Genomic DNA, 18,374 nt, shown 5'->3' with positions numbered 1-18,374 from the left:
TTTTTCCTTGAGTAAATTGCTCACTTCTGATGCTTTATCCATAGTGGCTGCTGAGTAAGCCCCGGCATATTGAGAGAGTTTTGTGAGGTTTTCGGAAGGATTGAATTCTTCTTTCCATACCACATTAGCCATCTCTGTTTGTGCAGGTAAAAGGGAAAATTGATCAATCCTTCTCTTTTTCATTTGTTTTTTTACTACAGCCCTATGCTTAGGGCTGTAGAAGACATCTAAAGGTGGTATTTCTTCTATATGCAAAACAATTTAATCTGATGGATCCTTAGGAATTATCTCTACATCTTTACTTATGGGTAGGCCGCTGATTCCTTCAGTTGGAACCGTAATTGTTGTTGTCTTGTGACCAATTGTCACTTTAGGCGTGCTGAAACCCTTTGAACTCTCAGGACTTTTTATAATGGAATTGAACTGTTTCCATTCTTTAAGGAGCTTGGGATCAATATGAGTATCTATATCCATGTGTTCAATACCTTTTCCCTGTCCTTTCTCCTATTCTTTCTCATGTGCTAGCGCTTTTCCTTTCTCAGGAATTTTTTCCACAGTAGGGGATTTGTCAACAGTTTGCTGTTCAGGCTCGCTTGACTAGATTGCTGGGGTGGTGGCTAATAAGTCAAGAGGTAGGGTTTGCAACCTCTGTTCTCTAAGCCTATTGAACACTTCTATTCCTTCATCTTGATACTTGATCCTGGCCAATGTTTTTACCTAAAATAATGATTCTGCTGAGGAAAATAGGTCATCAAAGTCATCTTTTTCATGATCAAACTTTGAAAGTTTGACTTGTTCAAGAACATTATAGGCAACTTTTCTTGGATCATATTATCTGTTGGGAATTGTTGCAAGATTGAGCATTTGTATATTTTTTGCTTCCTTTTCTGCCTGTTTGTAATCATGGAGGGTGTAAACACCGCATCTTAAAGGAAATGTAGGCCATACATGTTTCTTAGAATTTCTAAGGGTTTTAGATGTCCCTTCTGTTATTATCTGATAGGACAATTCCCGAGCTAACAGCTTATTGGGCACATATAAGGGAAGGACATGGGGTTTTGTAAGGCTACCAAAAAGCCTTACATAAGTGAACTTGTCTTCTCCGAATCAGTTACCTATTGTAGTCAAGTCGATCCCTGCTTCCTTGGAAATCCTGGGGGCAGGCTTATCAAAAATAGCATAGTAGACAGACAACACAAAACCATTGCAAATCTTGTACAAATGATCTTTGTAGTGAGATTTCCATAAAATTTGATGATAAATATGGATTGGCTTAGGGTCTTCGGGAATCCATCTCCATCCGAGTATCGGATATTCAGAGTTAAAACAAAGAGTATCCATAACATAAGCATTGTAATAAAAAGGGGGAATGCTCCTGGTAGTTTTACGTGAATTTGATCTGAATTCGAGAATTGTTGTGGCTAATTTGTCGAAAAAAATGTTTGCCCAATCCATCAAATAACTATTGACTGCTACCTCCATTAGAGGGACCATTTCAATGGTGAACTTAGCAGAGTCATGTATTCCCCACATTCTACACATCATAGCCCCGGCATCACAGTAAGGAGAAGCCAATGAGTCCAAAGAGTACTTACCTGATGATTTGTGTTTGTGCTTCTCGGGATTATGTCTCCACTGCTTAATCGAGGCTGATTCTGTCTCGTTTTCATTTGCAAATTTTTCAAGGAAGGCTTTGTTGTACCGCTTTTTAGGCTCGGGCAAGTGATACATTTTTATTAGATCATCAGGCTGAAACGAACCAAATATCCTCCCGTCAATTGTGCAAAACATTTTGTTTGAGACTGAAATTTCCTCTACAACCCATCTCACTACGTCAGTATATGGGAGATTTTTTGCTTGTGCTACTATTCTATGTAAATTTGAAGAAGCTAAATCTTTGAGGGATGCTTCCGATTTGTTACTTGAGTCAGCTGTGGTTTCCTCTGATATCTCCTCAGGCTCTTCTGCTTCTATTAGATTGTAAATGCTCTCCCAGCTCGTATTTCTAAGACCGAGGCACGTAGTGTCTGAGATTAACCCTTTTTTGCTTGGTCGAGGATCCTTGGCTGGCTGGACTGCTGCTGTATGAGCCGCTGCTGCAGATTTCTTTGATTTCTTTCCCATTTGTTTCAAATTTCTTATTTCAGCGGAGTTCTGCACAAGCGATGGGAAAAACGTGATACAGAGAAATGCTACTATAGACCAATATGAAAATGAAAAAGAATTACGTCGATCAGTAGGTGATAATGGATTATAATAAGATCGTCGCGGATAAAATCTAATGAAAAGATCTACCCTTAACTGCTTCATTGATTAGCCGCTTAACCTGTCAATCATGGTAAAGGAGGTTTTAAATGCCCATCATGTCGTTTATATGCCAAATGATTCATTGAAGCGTGGCTTAGATTTCTTTGATTGATAATCAGAGGTAAATCGCAAATCGGCGATTGATAACGTGAAGGGAAAGGCTTTAATATTTCTCTTAAACATCCTCCAATCACCGAAAGGTGATACAATGCATGCAAGCCTTTTAAATATGTTCTCGAGATATGCGCCTTATTAATGCATCACAATCGGGGAATGGATCCGGGCCTTATTGTCGTGCCACTATGATTTCGCCGATTGCCGACGGCGATACGCTTTATCGCATCGGAGAAATTAAAGGGGTTCTATTACATTGTGCTTTGTCATTTCGCTTCCTCAATATCCGATTGCAATATGCTTTTCGGATAGGAGAGAATGTCTTTGTGTGTGCTTCCTTTGTTGTTGCGATATGCGATATTCCATTCGCTTTATCGTAATAACGAAGAATTTTATAATTCTTTAAAGACCCACTTTATTTCTATTCAAAAGGCTTTTAAAATAGTTTATTTACATTAAGCCTTTTGATAAGGGTTTTTCTTATGATGGGTTAATACCAATTTATTTACACATTTAAGTTTTATTTTAAAAGGGACCCATTTCATATTATGATTTTGTATAAAAATTTTATGAAATGTTGGGGTTGTTGTACAGCACAACACTTCCATGAAAGTCTCCTTAGGGCTCTCCAAATCAAATTCTAGTTCCTTCGTGGGATCCTTGCGAACCCAGGTACTTTCTTCAGGTTGCTTGCCCTTATCACCCCCTATCGTAATTCCATTTTGGAGTACGTTATTTACGTTAGGGTCCTCCTCGCGCGGCTCAGACCTCATCATTTGCAGGTTCTGGGTCGGGGGAGGTTGGAGTGCTCCCTTGTTGCGCAACCTTTCTATCAGTGTGGGACAGTCCTCTGCCTCACGATCAAACAACGTATAATACAAACATGATGGTCGTGTTGGATTTGTACAATCACGAGCATAATGCCCTATCCCTCCACAATTGTAATAGATTAGCTATCCGCGACCTCTTCCTGGTCCCCCTCCACCTCGGCCTCGTTCGCACCCCTGAAATCTGGTTTGCGCTAATCCTGCATTCTGGTCAAGGGGCCACGTTACGGCCTGAACTCTGTAGGTAGGAGTTCGATCCATCATCAGCTCATAACTTCTACAAGTGCGCTCATCATGTCCTACAGATCTACAGAAATTGCAGAACAACTGTTGTGAATTCTGAGTGTACTTCTGTAATAGATGGCAATTATCTGTAGCATGCTTCCCTCCTATCTGGAAAATCGTGCACCATAATGCAGGCACCATGCTCGGTCCCACTTGTGCCTCCGGTCTTAGTGGCATTGGCCCTCCTCCCGCAAGGTAATTCGCAAACACCAGGCAGTGGTCTTTGTCGTGCCCCTGACCCTTGCATTTTATGCACCATACCTCGTCGCGCACCTCTGGGTGGGTTGTCCTGTCTTGTTTCAAACTCTGCATCTCCAGGCACAAGTTTTGCAACTGCGCATGAATCTGCTGAACTCCCAGGTTAGGATCTTGTATCGGGGTCTCGTGCAATCTCATTGCGACCTCCAAGGCCTCGGCTTGAGTGTTTAGCCTTTGTTGCAACAGCGCGTTCTGTAGATGTGGCATTAACGATGCTACAAACCATTCGCGGTGTTTCCCATCTGTTAATGTCATGTTTGCTTCGTGAATTTTTCACTTCAATCTTTGATCTAAATCCCATGGGGTTTCGCTTGGTAGCATTGTGATTTCCTTGAACCCAATGATTGATTGTGCCTCTGACTTCAGCCTGCTAAATTCTTTGTTTAGCGCCACTTGGATATTCGTGATCCCTGCATTCGAATTGTCGTTGGAATGCTTAATGTACCAAGCCAACGCGCGATCCTGCAGAGCGCTGACCAATGTTGCCTTCTTTATATTGTCATCTGTGACTCCCTGTGCTTCCCATATAGCTTTTGTCATGAACCAAAATTGGTCCGGATCTTCATTCCCTACTCCCTTAAACACTAGTAGCTTTATTGCGCTTGCCATATTGCTTCGCGGTGGTGGCAGGGTTGGTATGGGCGAAGATGGGGGTGAAAATGGTGAAACTAGAGGTGGCATAGGTGGAGTTGGTATGCGCGGAATTCTTTGTCTTATCAGATTGATCGCACTTCTTGGCGAGACTTTTGCGAGCTCTTCTTCGCCCCCTCGCGGAGGTGAAATCAAAGGGCTAGTTTCTGGTTCTGCGCTACCCTCGTTTCTATAGATTTTCCCACTTCACGTAGCCCCAAACATCAATTTATTCGCATAACCTTCTTTTCACGCAGTAGCATTTTAATCCAAGTGTTTAAAGATTTAACGTACTTACCTCGCAGTCCCTTGAGGAAGTGTCGTTCTGCCTCACTATAACTGACTGAAGTATCTATCGCAAATTCGGTGATGAATCCTCCTATGATTCGATCGAGCCAATGATCGATAGCGCACACGATTTTATCCTTCGATGCTTCCAATCAACGCACCAATTCTGGGGTCCACACAATCGGTTTGTCGCGTTTATACCTTCCTTAGCTATATGCTAGCTTCGTGATCCACTCATACAACTCAGTGGGGAAGGAAAAAAAGAAAAATTCATGGATCTCTGTATATAAGTAGCAGTCTAACCACTTTTATTTTGATAGCCGCGGATTCATGTTTTCCTACGCCACAAACTCGTGAATCTTCCTGTCCAACCAACCTTCAATTTCTTTCTTTGTTGGATTCTAGTGATACGACATCAGACATCTCTTATGAAGATCTCGATCCTGGCAACGGAACCATTTGTTGACTTGTTGGGGTCTGACCCAGGTTCAGAGTTAGTTAGCCAAGAAAATCTCGGTACTACTAGCCCTTTCGGCAACAGTCTGTGGAGTGTGGACTGAGGTATCACCTAAAGTAGTACGGGAGGGTTCTATAACCAGGTTTCCGCACCCTTGAGATGTTTGAGAAGTTCAACTAGTCCACTGTTTGTTCCTACGCGCAGGTTGCTTTGTGTACTTTCCCGTCCCTCGCGGCCTGATACACTGCCTTTGTGAAGCCCTACCCAGGAGTTGTGCGCCGCGCTCTGCGTTAATACCCAATACCTTTCTTATATTCCAATATTAGTTAATTATCTTTGCCTACTTGAATGCCTTAAGTAATAAATAGTTATACAAAACATTTATACAAGTTCGCGTAGTAAAGAAATAGTATACTTGCAATTTATATTCAATCATGGATTAAACCCAAACAAGATACACAGAAATGTAGTAAAACTTCTCTTTATTGATTTTCCCCACGATTACAGACTCGACCTACCCTGCGCACTCAGCTGTAGGGGTCTGCGCACTCAGCTACAGAGGCTTCTCCTACTCTACAACCCAAAGACACACTCACACACTTAGACTCAATCTTTCGCTTTTAGATTTCATGTATCTCCTTTACAACTTAGAGCCTCACTCTATTTATACAATCCCATGGTTTGCGAACCATGGGTAGGTCTATGCAGCCGACATTAATTTACAACAACTAGGGCGGACAACCTTGTGAATCTATTATACTTTCACGCCTCGCGCCCACAATTTGCGGAGCTTTTACAAAAGACTTGGTCAAAACTTGGGCTTTAAGCCCCAAAACATGCCTTGTGGGGATTCCATGCCCAACAGGCTCCACTATCTAGAGACCACACACTACTTGTCACAGTGCTCACCATACAAGAGATGAGGGTGAAATCAAGTTTGAATTGTGAAGCAAGAGCTTCACCTGCCACTCCTCCTTAGGACTTCTTACTCACCTTCTTGTCTAGACACTTCATGGAATAGTGCCCCATTTCATGAAAGTGAGAGCACTTAATCTTCGACAAGTCTTACTTCTTTCCGCCTTGACTGGAATCCCCTTTGGATTGGGATTTATTCCCTTTCAATTTCTTTTCCTTTCCAGCCAAGGCACAATTATCCTCATCTTCATGCTTGGATGAGGTTCCATCTCTGGTGTTCTGCCTTATCTCTTCTTGCACCAAGTCAGACCATAATCGCTCCCAATTTGGTAGCTTCTCCCTCCCATTTACCGAATCTTAGTAATTGTGCTAGCTCTTAGGAAGGCCTATAAGTGCGAGGCTTACCAGATCATCTTCAACAATTGTAATAACAACACTCCCAAGTTGATCCTGACATTGGGTGAATCTACTCAGGTACTGTGGTATTATGTCTCCCTTTTCCATCTTGATCTTCTAAAGCTTGTCCTTCAGTGCCAACTTCCTATGGTCACTATTGTTCTGAAACAAGTATATCAAGGCTTGCCACATTGCATATGGGGTATCCTTCTCGTGGAGATTCGAGACAATAAGATCTTGAACTCCTTCTAGTATGATCCTCCTCGCCTTTGCCACACATTTATTCCACTCTACTAGATCTTGAGCATCAGTTGTTGGGGACTTAGGAATTCCTTTAGCTTGTTATCTTCCAACACTTCTTCCATCTTTCCTTCGAAGCAATATAATTAGAGCTACCCTCAAGGGCATACTCGAGTCTCAACCCATAGAACAACATCCTCCTGACTCTGAAGAATGATACTGCAAGTTTGATTCACCCACACAGACAAACTCGAATTCTTTTCTTCTATTGTGATTTGTGCTCTGATACCATGTATAAATTCCTTGTAGATTCAAACTGCTTATGTAATTTTCTAAAACAAAAGACTTGAAGCTACTCTACTCATTAGTGGAAACAATTAATCAATCGAGAAATCACAACATAAACATGAGACACAATTCAATCACATATGCTCAAAGAATTATCTAAGGGGAAATCAATTGCTCAAAACCCCTTCCTATATGTATTGCATTAGTAAGAAAATATAGAAGAAATGCAATGCTTGCTCAACCCCAAGCAACCTCTACACTAGTATAATCTATCTCAATGCTTCCTAGACAAGCTTTGGTCAATACTTAACAAAATCCAAGCTTGACCAAGTCCCTATTTCCTTGCATTGTTCCTCAAGGAAGTAGCCCCCTATTAATTAGGGAAATTCCCAATTAGAATTGCGCAATCCATGTAGGCCCTTCTATGACTGCATGCACCACCTGTACAATTTGGAATTGTCTACAACTGATAACACACTGCCCTTGAACTCCAATCTCAACTGGGTAACTCGAATTCCCTGCATAGATGAGTTAATTTAGGTTGATTGATCAATTCAACTGGATGATCACTTAGTGTGAAAAATGTTACACATCCTTGACTTAACCTCCACTAGTTCAACTAACAGTGAGAACTAGTTACACTGACAATAACTCAAATTAACTGAACTAGATTGCTACAAATTAGAAATCAATCATGTAGAACTGAACTCAAGTGTTTCCAACTTGAATTAACTGATTTAACTGAGTGATAAGAGAAATATAACTTTCGTTAAATTCCTCCAAGTATTTTTATGAAATTAGAATTCAAATTCTCCTAATTAATTTTGGGCAAAAATAAATTAAGAATTTCTTCGTGCATTTTCAACATTGCAAATTTCCCAATGAAAACATAAATAGTGAAAAAAAGGTAATGACAAAAGAACCACAAATTAGAACATTACTAGAAAAAGACAAAGGATAGGAAGAGCATTGGTGTTGGGGGCATGGATCCTTCTGGCTATTCCCAATAAGAAAATTATACTTATAAACTTTTGTATAGAATTAGAGAATGGGTTCTTTAGGAAAGAAGAAAGGGATTGCATAAAATATTCTTGATTTTGTAATCTATAAATCTCTAAATAGTTGAAATGTCATTGCAATTTTGTAATTACCAAGAGCTTAAAATTGAGTATTGTAATTTAATGTTGCTTTTCCCATTTGGTTTTCTAGGATAGGTATCATTTTTTATAGTGTGTGAATTCAATCCTTTGAGTTCTAGTTTAAATTTATTGTTTGGGCTTAACAAATGGTTCTATTCACTACTATCAAATTTATTGCTTGATTAATGTAGTGATAACCACACGCTCTTATGTTATTGTGTATTTTTTGATCGCTATAAATGGTATTTAGATGTGTTACACACATCTAAGTCATTTTTTAACCATAATGATCCATTTATGATCTATTCATTCATATATCACATTTTAATCTTGATAGCCCAATCTCTCAAATTTTTAATCACTGGTTGAGATAATTGAGTACTTAAATTATGATTTTCCACGTTGGTTATTTTTGTAAGTATATGCTACAACCATCATATGATTTGGACACTAAATGTTGGTGATTTGTAATTATGCGAATCGGTGTGTCTATTTTGGAATAAGGATTCCAAAATTTTAATTTAATTATCAATATTTATTAGGTGGATGGTAGAGATATAATCTTGACAAAATATTCTAGAATATTCTTCGTAGTATTTATAAATCAAATGTTGAGATTTATCTCCAAAATAGTTATGCCCTTTTTTCCCTTTTAATTAAATTGATTAATTAAAAAAATGACATATGAACAAGTAGCATATGAAATGAGTTATGGTTTTTTGGGCATGTGGTATTCATAAGCCATGGTAGTGAGTCATGGTATTGTAACAAAGCCTATTTACAAAGTAAGAATCTCCATGGTAAAGTGGGGGGTAAATCTCCATGGTTAATTATCTTGTTACTCATTTTTTTAAATGTATATATGCTTAACTTATACATTAATTCTTTTTATCATAAATAATAATAATAATAATAATAATAAAGTTATAGTTTCGTTAAATTTTATGATTTTTTTTTTTTTAAATTTACCATTGTGAGATATATCATGAAGTGTTTTGATGTTTATCATGGATTGATGTCTATCGATGTTTACTAGACATTAATTTATATGGTTGTGCTAGTTATATGCTACAATCAACGTATCATTTGGATCAATGTAAAATTCATGTCTATCACAGAGCTTCCTCACACCCTGAATTCAAAGCACAACACTTACAACCATTTCCATATAAGCATATTAAATTACACATTTAATATTTTGTAGCCATCATGTGTTTGTACATCTTCTTTATTAATAGAAGATGTGATAAGTGGGGAAATAAGCATATTAAATTACACATTTAATATTTTGTAGCCATCATGTGTTTGTACATCTTCTTTATTAATAGAAGATGTGATAAGTGGGGAAAAAGGTGTTGCATGCAAAGTTCTAGATGTGAATATGTTAATAACCAATATAGGTGTTTGTGCATCTTGTTTATTACGAGAAGATGTCATAAGTGGGGAGAAAGTGTTGCATGTAGAGTTCTAGTTGTGAATATGTTAATAACCAATGTAAGGAAGGAAATTGGAATTTGAATAAGAGGGAATTTGGATTTCAATTTGCCTAGATTATATCTTGAAGTCATAATGTTGCAATATATGATGGGTATGCAATGTTTCACCTACAACCATCCTCAAGTATAGAAATATGACTATGTATTGACTTGAATACTATTGAATTCTAGAGATATGGTTGAACGCCCATTGGGTTTATTCACTTAGATTATAGAGCATGTTGTTAATTGGCATAAAGGAATTGTATGGATTGAATTGGATTTGTTTTTGTTATTGGACATTGTCCTTGCAACAAAAGAAAACAAACAATCATTGAATCCAAATTTCAATAAAGATTGAGAAGCTTGAAGTCAACTCAATAGAGAATGGATGGGCCATAAGTCTATAGTTTATGGATTAGTTACACTCTCCACCATTCTCTCTCTAAATTTGTGCACACCTTTGTTTTCTCTATAATAGGTTATATATATTCACACTTGGGAGGATCCACAAACAATATAATTTCTACATGATCATACACATTGTTTAGGAACATTTTCAAGGATATGTAAAAAATAACTAATTATTGATCCTCCATAAATCCAACCTAGGGATCCACTCTAACCCTCATTTTCTCCCTAAACCGTATCTTCCATACCAACCTTCTTGATAGAAAAAATATTGGAGGATAATGTAGATAAACAATAATGACAAATTGCAGGTTATCTATTCAAGTTTCTATTAAATTTAAGATGGAATAGCATAGTTATTGTATGACAACTAGGGTATAATGAATTTTATAAAAAAATAGTCTTTAATACAAGAATCATTCATGTTGAGGTACATAAACATTTAATTAGATATAAATACAATAAAATCATGAAGATGTTCACCAAGCCTACCAACCATCTAGGTAAAGACAAGTTTGAAAATTTCAATGACGTGATTGTAGGTTTTTACCCTGTACATAAATTACCTACAGACGAATTCTAAAAAACGGAAGAAAAAAATATACAATGGTGAGAACATATAAAATATACACAGAGTTTTTCTCCTGGATTCCAAAACTGCAAAAACCAGATTTTTTTTCATTATATTCCTTTCAATGCTACAATACATTGTATACATGTCGAAGCATTCATAAATGCCAATCCGTTAACCCTGGATTAGAACATAACTATAGTTCCCTTGACCATATCTACAAAATACCATGGGAAAAAACCATCAATGCCAAAACCATGAACAAAAACCATCCTTGGGTCTGCCCCCCACCCTTGGGTCCACCCAACCATGATTGGGTCCTCATAAAAAAAATCCTCGGGCATTGCCTCAAACCCTGTGCAGCAATCCCCTAACAGGGGAGGCTACTACCCACCGTGCAACTCCCTCACTGCACCCAGTGCAACGTAACAACTCTTGGAGCTAGTTGTGGAAAGAATATAACACATACCCAACAATGATTAACATGGTGGTGAATAAGAGCATTAAATGGAGTGTTAGAGTAATGTTAATTATCTATACATGGATCATTACGCAAAAAGTTTTGAAAGGTTTAAGTGGCAAGTAGATACGTAAAGGGTTAAGTATTTCAATAGTCATATAATCATTCAAAAGGTGTTAAAAATTTCATTATGTAAATGTGACATGTGCAACCTGTTTACAGTTCTAGTACAATGTATTTGTTAATGATCACTCACACTTTATTTGCATCATACTAACTAGTTTGTGCTTGAATTATGCTGTTATTTTGTTTAAATTTTACGACAAGGAAACATTTATCAACAAAATGGCTATTCACTAAGAACTAACCATCCTCACTTCATAGGACTATTCGATTTATGACACTACATCTTTAGAATAAGGTAGTGACAGGCATTTTTAAAAGAACAAGAAGTCTAGTTGTTGACATAACCTTATGTCATTCCATTGAACAAAACAAAGAAGCAAATTGATGAGATCCATCTAGAATTTAAAAAAAAAAAGGCATATTGATGATATCCATCAAGAGTGATCATGCAAGAGAATGACGATTACTTTTCATACAACAATTCCTAATGCTGCAAATTTGTCAAAAATAAATGGTCCTTTAACTTTTTTGCAAGTTTTGTTGAAAATTCATCTTCATAAATAGAATATCCTAAAGTATTGCATTGGTAGATTCCATGTCCTTCCAAAAAAATATTAAATTGAAAAATATTTACCTTCCTTAGAAGAAACTAGTCCATTTCATTCTCACACTTTAAATTGAGATACTTTTTATTTACATTGTAATACTATAACTAAAATATATTTATTTACTTTATGGATAAACTAATTTTTATATACTCTTAATTTATATTTTGTAATTTCTCTCACTCCAAAATCCTCATGCCCTAAATCATTTAGAGATTACCGCGCCATTTCTTTATGTAACCATTGTTATAAATTGATTTCAAAGATTATTGCAATCAAGATCAAAGAGAAGTTCTTGACATACATTATAGATGAACAGTTTGGGTTTCTCAACAATAGACAAATACATAATGTTGTCACCATCGCCCAAGAGTGTATACACTCTATCAAGACCCATAAGAAAGAAGCCTTGACACTTAAACTAGACCTACATAAAGCATATGATTGTGTCGACTTTACATACATCCATTTGGTTTTGTTTAAGATCGAGTTGAAAAACAACATTGTTGATTGGATAATGGATTGTGTCTCATTTGTTCATCATGTTGTTTTGATAAATGGTTCCTTATCGGCCTTTTTCAGATCACGGAGAGGGCTTCAACAAGGATGTTCATTGTCTTCTTTATTGTTCCTCTTGGTGATCAATTGTATGAGCAGGAAGATCATGGAGGCACGAGAACATGAACTATTTTGTGGCTTGCAGGTTATCAAGAATTCCTCTGTCTCCCATCTAATGTTTGTAGATGATGTCTTTATTTTTGCACAAGTATCGAAGCCACAATGGTGCTACCTTCATAATATCATCACTAGCTTTGGGGAGGCCTCTGGGTTATATGCCAACAACTAGAAATTTGTGCTCATAAAGGCATATGAGAATAATGAACTTGTGGCTGAGATTTCTAGCATTTTTAGGATAAACACTGCTCTATTGGATGAGGGTTTTTCATATTTAGGCTTCATGTTGAAACCTAATAATTATCGCTTAAGAGACTGGTCCTGGATCATGGACAAGTTCAAGAACACGCTATTGCATTGGACCCATAGATGGCTTTCTCTATGTGGCAGGTATATTCTTGTACAATCTGTCCTTCAACATATAGTTGTTTTTTGGATGCACCTTTTCTTGTTTCCTGGCATAATCATCAATCACATTAAATATATTATGACGAAGTTTTTGTGGGAAGGGGCTAGAGGTAGCAATAAATTCCATTTGGTTCGGTTAGATGAATTATCTTGTGATAAGGATTTTGGTGGTTGGGGTCTCAAGGACATTAAAATTTTGGATGGGCACTTCTTATCAAGAGTCTTTGGAGGGCTTTATCGGATGAAGGTATTTGGTATGACATTGTTAAGAGAAAGTATTTAAAAAGGATGTCAACTACTGAGTGATTCAGGTCTGGCTTTGACTCATGTCTGAGTGGCTCATACATTTGGAATGGTTTTCATAAGATCCATTGTTGGCTATTCAACAATTTGAAATGGTCCTTTGGAAATGGACATAAAATTCTTATTAGTATTGAGATCGTTCTTGGTTTGCAAAGTCAACCTTTATTTGAGGACGTTATACATCATTTGCATGCATGTAGTTACTTCCTTTTATCGCAAGTCATTAAAAGCTCTAATCCATGGAATAGTAGTCTAAAATGGAAATCGGCAGAAGCGATTGAACTTGGAGGCTCCAAAGCTGATAGGTGGAACACACACACACATATAATCTCAGGATGGTTGGGATTACGATGAGGGATCTCGAGGATGTGCTATGTTGGAATGGAAATTTAAGAAATGGCAATTTGGTGGTGTCAGAAGTATACTCATACATTTCCCATGGATTACATCCCAACATGGAAAAACCATGGTTCAAGGATATATGGCGCTAGAATGTCCTAACAAAGATTATTCTTTTTGGCTAGTTAACGTGGAAGAATCACATTTCAACTTGGGACAACATCGACAAATGGGGAATTTGTGGCTGAAATTGTTGTATATTTTGCATGGAGACAAATGAAAGTATATTACATTTATTTCTGCAATGTCCCCTTTCTATTGCTATATAGTGCAAGGTTGTGCAGGTTTTCATGTTACAGTCCAGATGGTGTTTTTCTTCAATCACATCTTATTTCAAATGGTGGATTATACATCACTATTTTCACAAATCCCTTCCTTGGTTCATTAAATGGGGTATATGGCGGACTCAGAACGCAATGATTATTGATGAATACCCTTTGGATATTGGCAAGGCTGCATACAAGATAAGTGCACATTACGGGTAATATGCATAGAAGATGAAAAGTAATAAACCTAGCAGGGATCTGAGCTGCAATCATGATATGGTTTATCCAATAGTTTTCTTTGATGGGGTAGCACAATAGGGTAAGGATGGTTGTGGAGCGGTCTTATATCGGAACTAATACCACTATATCCGTTTAGTTCAGTGGAAAGGGTTCTAATACTCTAGCATAAGTCATTGCTTTATGGGGTCATGTTTTTTGCTAGAAGATTGAACCTAGTGCAGATGAATAGTCTTGGAGATGCCAAGGTAATCATTGAATGGATTAATGGATTGGCAAAAATTTGTGCTCTCAATATGTCGAACTGGATGTTTCACATATAAACTTTGAGAAAGTCTTTTTCAAACATTTCCTTCCTACATATTTTTAGAGAGCTAAATGGGGTTGCAGTCTCACTTTCCAAAAAGGGTTTTGAAGCGATGTCGGGTCTTTTCATTAAAAGGTTTTCTGCAATGGCGACATCAAGGAGGAGGGTACTCTCCAAATAGGTTAATCGTAATCTCTCTTTTTGGCATTTTTTGTTCCTATAAATATCACCTAAGCGGCGTGTTTTTCACTATATTTATGGCTGTAGGATGGATTATGGCTCTCTATCATGGGCATGACTCTAATATTATAATATTAACGGTTTAATTATGGAAGTTTTAGGCTTATATAAAGATGGCATTCACTGATAATACGTGTGTATAGTTGAAAGTATATTAGTTTTTCTATGTAGTAGATGTTGTTTATTAACTATATGTAAATTATATGTACTAGTTTTTTTCATCTTAATGGAAATCGTCAACATTTTTTTTAATGAAAAAAATTGTTTTTATCATTTATAATATTTAAGTCTTTATATTTCTTATATATGATATATACACTTTTTACCATATAATCAAATTAACTTATGGTTTCATTCTTTCCACGGTTTTTTTCGTCTACGAAAACATACATAATATAACAAAGTCTCATTAAATACCTAATATAACAAAATTCAAATCTTATGCACGTTACACAACAACGATATACGATCTTTAAAAAAGTCTTTGGATAATAACAAATTTAAATTTTCTCTCGATAGTCCAACGTTATATATGAAGAAGTTTGTTTAATGTTTGAACCCAATATATAAAGGCAAAGTGATTATAAATGTGTGTTATTATGGCGATCTAAGTGACTCAATCCAACCAATGGAAAAAACAATGTTGGGTGTCCACTCTCACAGTCACAAGCAACTCTCGTATATGTAACGTGGAGTTTAAAAATAATTTCAAATTTTTAGATTTTTAATGAATGCCACTCCATCGTATCATTGTCCTTCCAAACATTTAATTACTACCATTAATACAGCCGAAATCATTTCCTAAGAGCTATTGTTTTGGGGACGCAAAGTGCTTATGCTTTCCATGAAGAAATCATTTCAGATACTCGTGTTGAAGTTCTGTTTCTATTTTTCTACGAAATAGGTACATCAATAGCGCAGGACTGACTGGAGAGATTCCATCCACATTCGGAAAGCTACAACAAATGAAAGTACTGTGAGTTTTGGTTTCTATTAATCTTGGCATCCTTTAGTGTGTTGTTCTTTCTAAAAATTTCCCTTATGCGGATCAGAAAATGAGTCTCCGTATATTGGAAAATTGTTCTAAAGTATGTTGTAAGATTAGCATGTTTGGATAACGTTTCTTTGGTTTTGAAATGCAGATGGGCATCTGATAATCTATTCACAGGAGAAATACCAGATTTCATTGGAAATTGGAAGGACATCGTTGACCTGTATGTGTGTGATTGAGTTTACCTTGAATTAATCGAAGATTTATAATGTATATGAATATAGTGTGGTTCACTTTCATAGTCAAGCTAGATATCGTCATTCATCTGTTTCTGTGCAAGGTAGTTGGTTTTCATTCAACTTAATTCCCATTGCTAGCAAAATACAAAATGCCTCTACTTAGCCTTGTAACCATTTTTGCAAGATAAACTGACATATGGCAAGACGCTTGCAAAAGAGAAACCCTTGAATATTTATTAACTTTGATATAGTGAACTGTTGAAATAATAATCTGTTGATGAGACTATTAGAATACTGCACATAAAATAATTATAATAATGATAGTAAAGAATTGCATAGAATAATTATATTAATGCCCACGAATGACCATGAGATAATTTGGCAGTATTAGCATTAACTGGTAGCATTTCTCAACAAAGGGGTGGTAGAAACAGAATGGCATTTTATTAAAGTGTGTGCAGGGTATGAAGTTATCCCTTAGTTTGATAGCAGCATAAAGGTGAACCATCTTAGTGAGCTTTTTGAGGAGACAAGGCTTCACAAAACAAAGAATTTCTTACTCAAGATCCATAACAAGTTTCTTACTCAAGATCCATAACAACAGAATCAGCCCAGAAAAAAAAAACTGAATATGAATTAAGCCATAGTGGGTGGTCCCTTAGACCGCGAAGTCTCGTGGACGTCATTAAAAACCATTTCATTTCATTTCAAGAATATCATGGTCGAAATTAAGATTTATTTGGAATATTGGTGTTGGGCTTGATAAGAAGGTGCTTATTGTATAGAATTGTGTGTAATTGATTAGTCACAGTGTAGAAGCTGAAGGACCAGCAGAAGAGTGGTTTATTTTGGATGGGCCCTAAATCTAGCCTGGACAATGGAGTAAGTGTGCATTTGCAACTAATGACGTGTTGTAAGAGATGGGTTTTGTTAAACTATAGAGAATAGGAGAAACAACTCAGAATCTGAATGAACGAAAACGATGTATTATTTCAATATAGTATGTCAAATTAGATTATATATATATATGTGGGGTATAGGAACAAGTCATCTAATTTATATTGCAAATAACATAAATATTTATAACTTACAACTTAGTTTATTATTGTAATATTTCTAGGGAATTTTTACAATAAATAACAAAGCAAACATAGATATAAAATCATGAAAATCAAACACACGAGTTAGACCATGAAATTTCACGAAAATCTGCGCTGTTGAGCCATTTTATTATAATAATAAGAGGGTACAATGAGCTGTTGGAAAGAGTGCACCTGGGCCTGCTCAAGGCAAGCTAGCGAAGCCCAAATGAACAATAAGAAATCCCTCATCAAATCTGTTGTTGCTCTCTCCGGATTTGTGCTGAAACTACCCAAAAAAATATGTTGTTTACTGCAAAGAACTGTTGCTAGGGCCTCCTCGGGTGCTGAGAAAATTCCTGGAAATTAACCCCGAGCTCTCCACTAATAACCCACAAAAACCGTGAAGGAATTGGCAAAATGTTGACCCCATAATTTCGGCCCAGTTTCCCCTAGCTCCTCTAGCTGCTGGCTGAGTTGGGACCTTGATTTGACCCCTCAAATATGCCCAGAAAATTCTGCCAAATTAATATTGGTCTCTCCTCAATAAACCCTAGAAAACCCAGAAAGGGTTTGTCCTAGTTTTGACACTCCAAAATTTACCTCCAAATGCTTGGCCCTCCTCCACAAGCAGAAGATGTAACCTGTAGCAAATGTTGCATTCACTACTCCACCAAAATGCTGGAAAATCCCCTACAACACTTCTCCGGACTCCACCTCAATCTTCGGCGCCTAACTCCCTTCACTCCACAACTTCCAAGTGTGCCTCCTCCAAGAGCTGCGCAGTCCCTGTATTGTTGCTGTCAATTCTCTCCACAAACTCGCACTCAGGACTCCCTCCTGGGGTTGGCACTCGAAGTCCACCAAAGCAAGGGTTGAGATCTCTGCTCGGAGACACTCGTGTGCTAAACAACACTATAGACTTGCCTTCTGCTCAAGCGTGCTATGTCAGAGACACAATTTCTGAATAGATGAATGAATCCCCCAAAATGAGTGCCTCTTGATCTATTTATCAAAGAGCCTCCAAGATGCCCATGTGGGCCCAGCATGAATTTTCCCACCAACTTCTCTCCAATGAGAGTGTCTTCCACATGTGAGCCGTAATTCTCCATGGGGTGGCCCCCACACTCCACTAGAGCCACAATATTTCCCTTCCTTCCTAATGTTTGGGCCCCCACTTAATCCCAAAATTCATGTGGGACCTTTGAATCCACATCTCCTAAGTGCAAACATGAAATAAGACAAAATTGGGCAAGATTGATATTTCCCTTAGCAATATTGCTAAGTGGGAATATCACAATTATATTATTAATTAATAGATGAAATCATTATTACAATATCTAATACCCCTGGGGAATGAGGGAGCAAGGCGAGTCGGCTGAACCATAGCTGTCGTGGCCCCTATTTCGTGCCTCGCTTTCTTCGATGTTGTGGTGTC

At 37.2% G+C, this 18,374-nt stretch overlaps 1 protein-coding gene across 3 annotated transcripts in view; it reads left to right on the top strand.

The window, feature by feature from the left end:
- Positions 1 to 18,374, top strand: part of LOC149227109 (putative LRR receptor-like serine/threonine-protein kinase At1g56140) — a 686,518-nt gene that overhangs the window by 214,991 nt on the left and 453,153 nt on the right. For all 3 annotated transcript variants that reach the window (XM_089377692.1, XM_089377694.1, XM_089377693.1), the window contains 2 exons: positions 15,532 to 15,603; positions 15,770 to 15,841. In XM_089377692.1, the coding sequence (XP_089233818.1) occupies positions 15,532 to 15,603; positions 15,770 to 15,841 (144 nt within the window). The remainder of the gene's footprint in view (positions 1 to 15,531; positions 15,604 to 15,769; positions 15,842 to 18,374) is intronic.

Source organism: Pinus tabuliformis, chromosome J (assembly GCF_031772625.1).
Source record: "Pinus tabuliformis cultivar Carrire ecotype Pingquan chromosome J, CPIR1, whole genome shotgun sequence".
NCBI classification, from domain to species: Eukaryota; Viridiplantae; Streptophyta; class Pinopsida; order Pinales; family Pinaceae; genus Pinus; species Pinus tabuliformis.
This window is presented reverse-complemented; position numbering and strand designations above follow the sequence as displayed.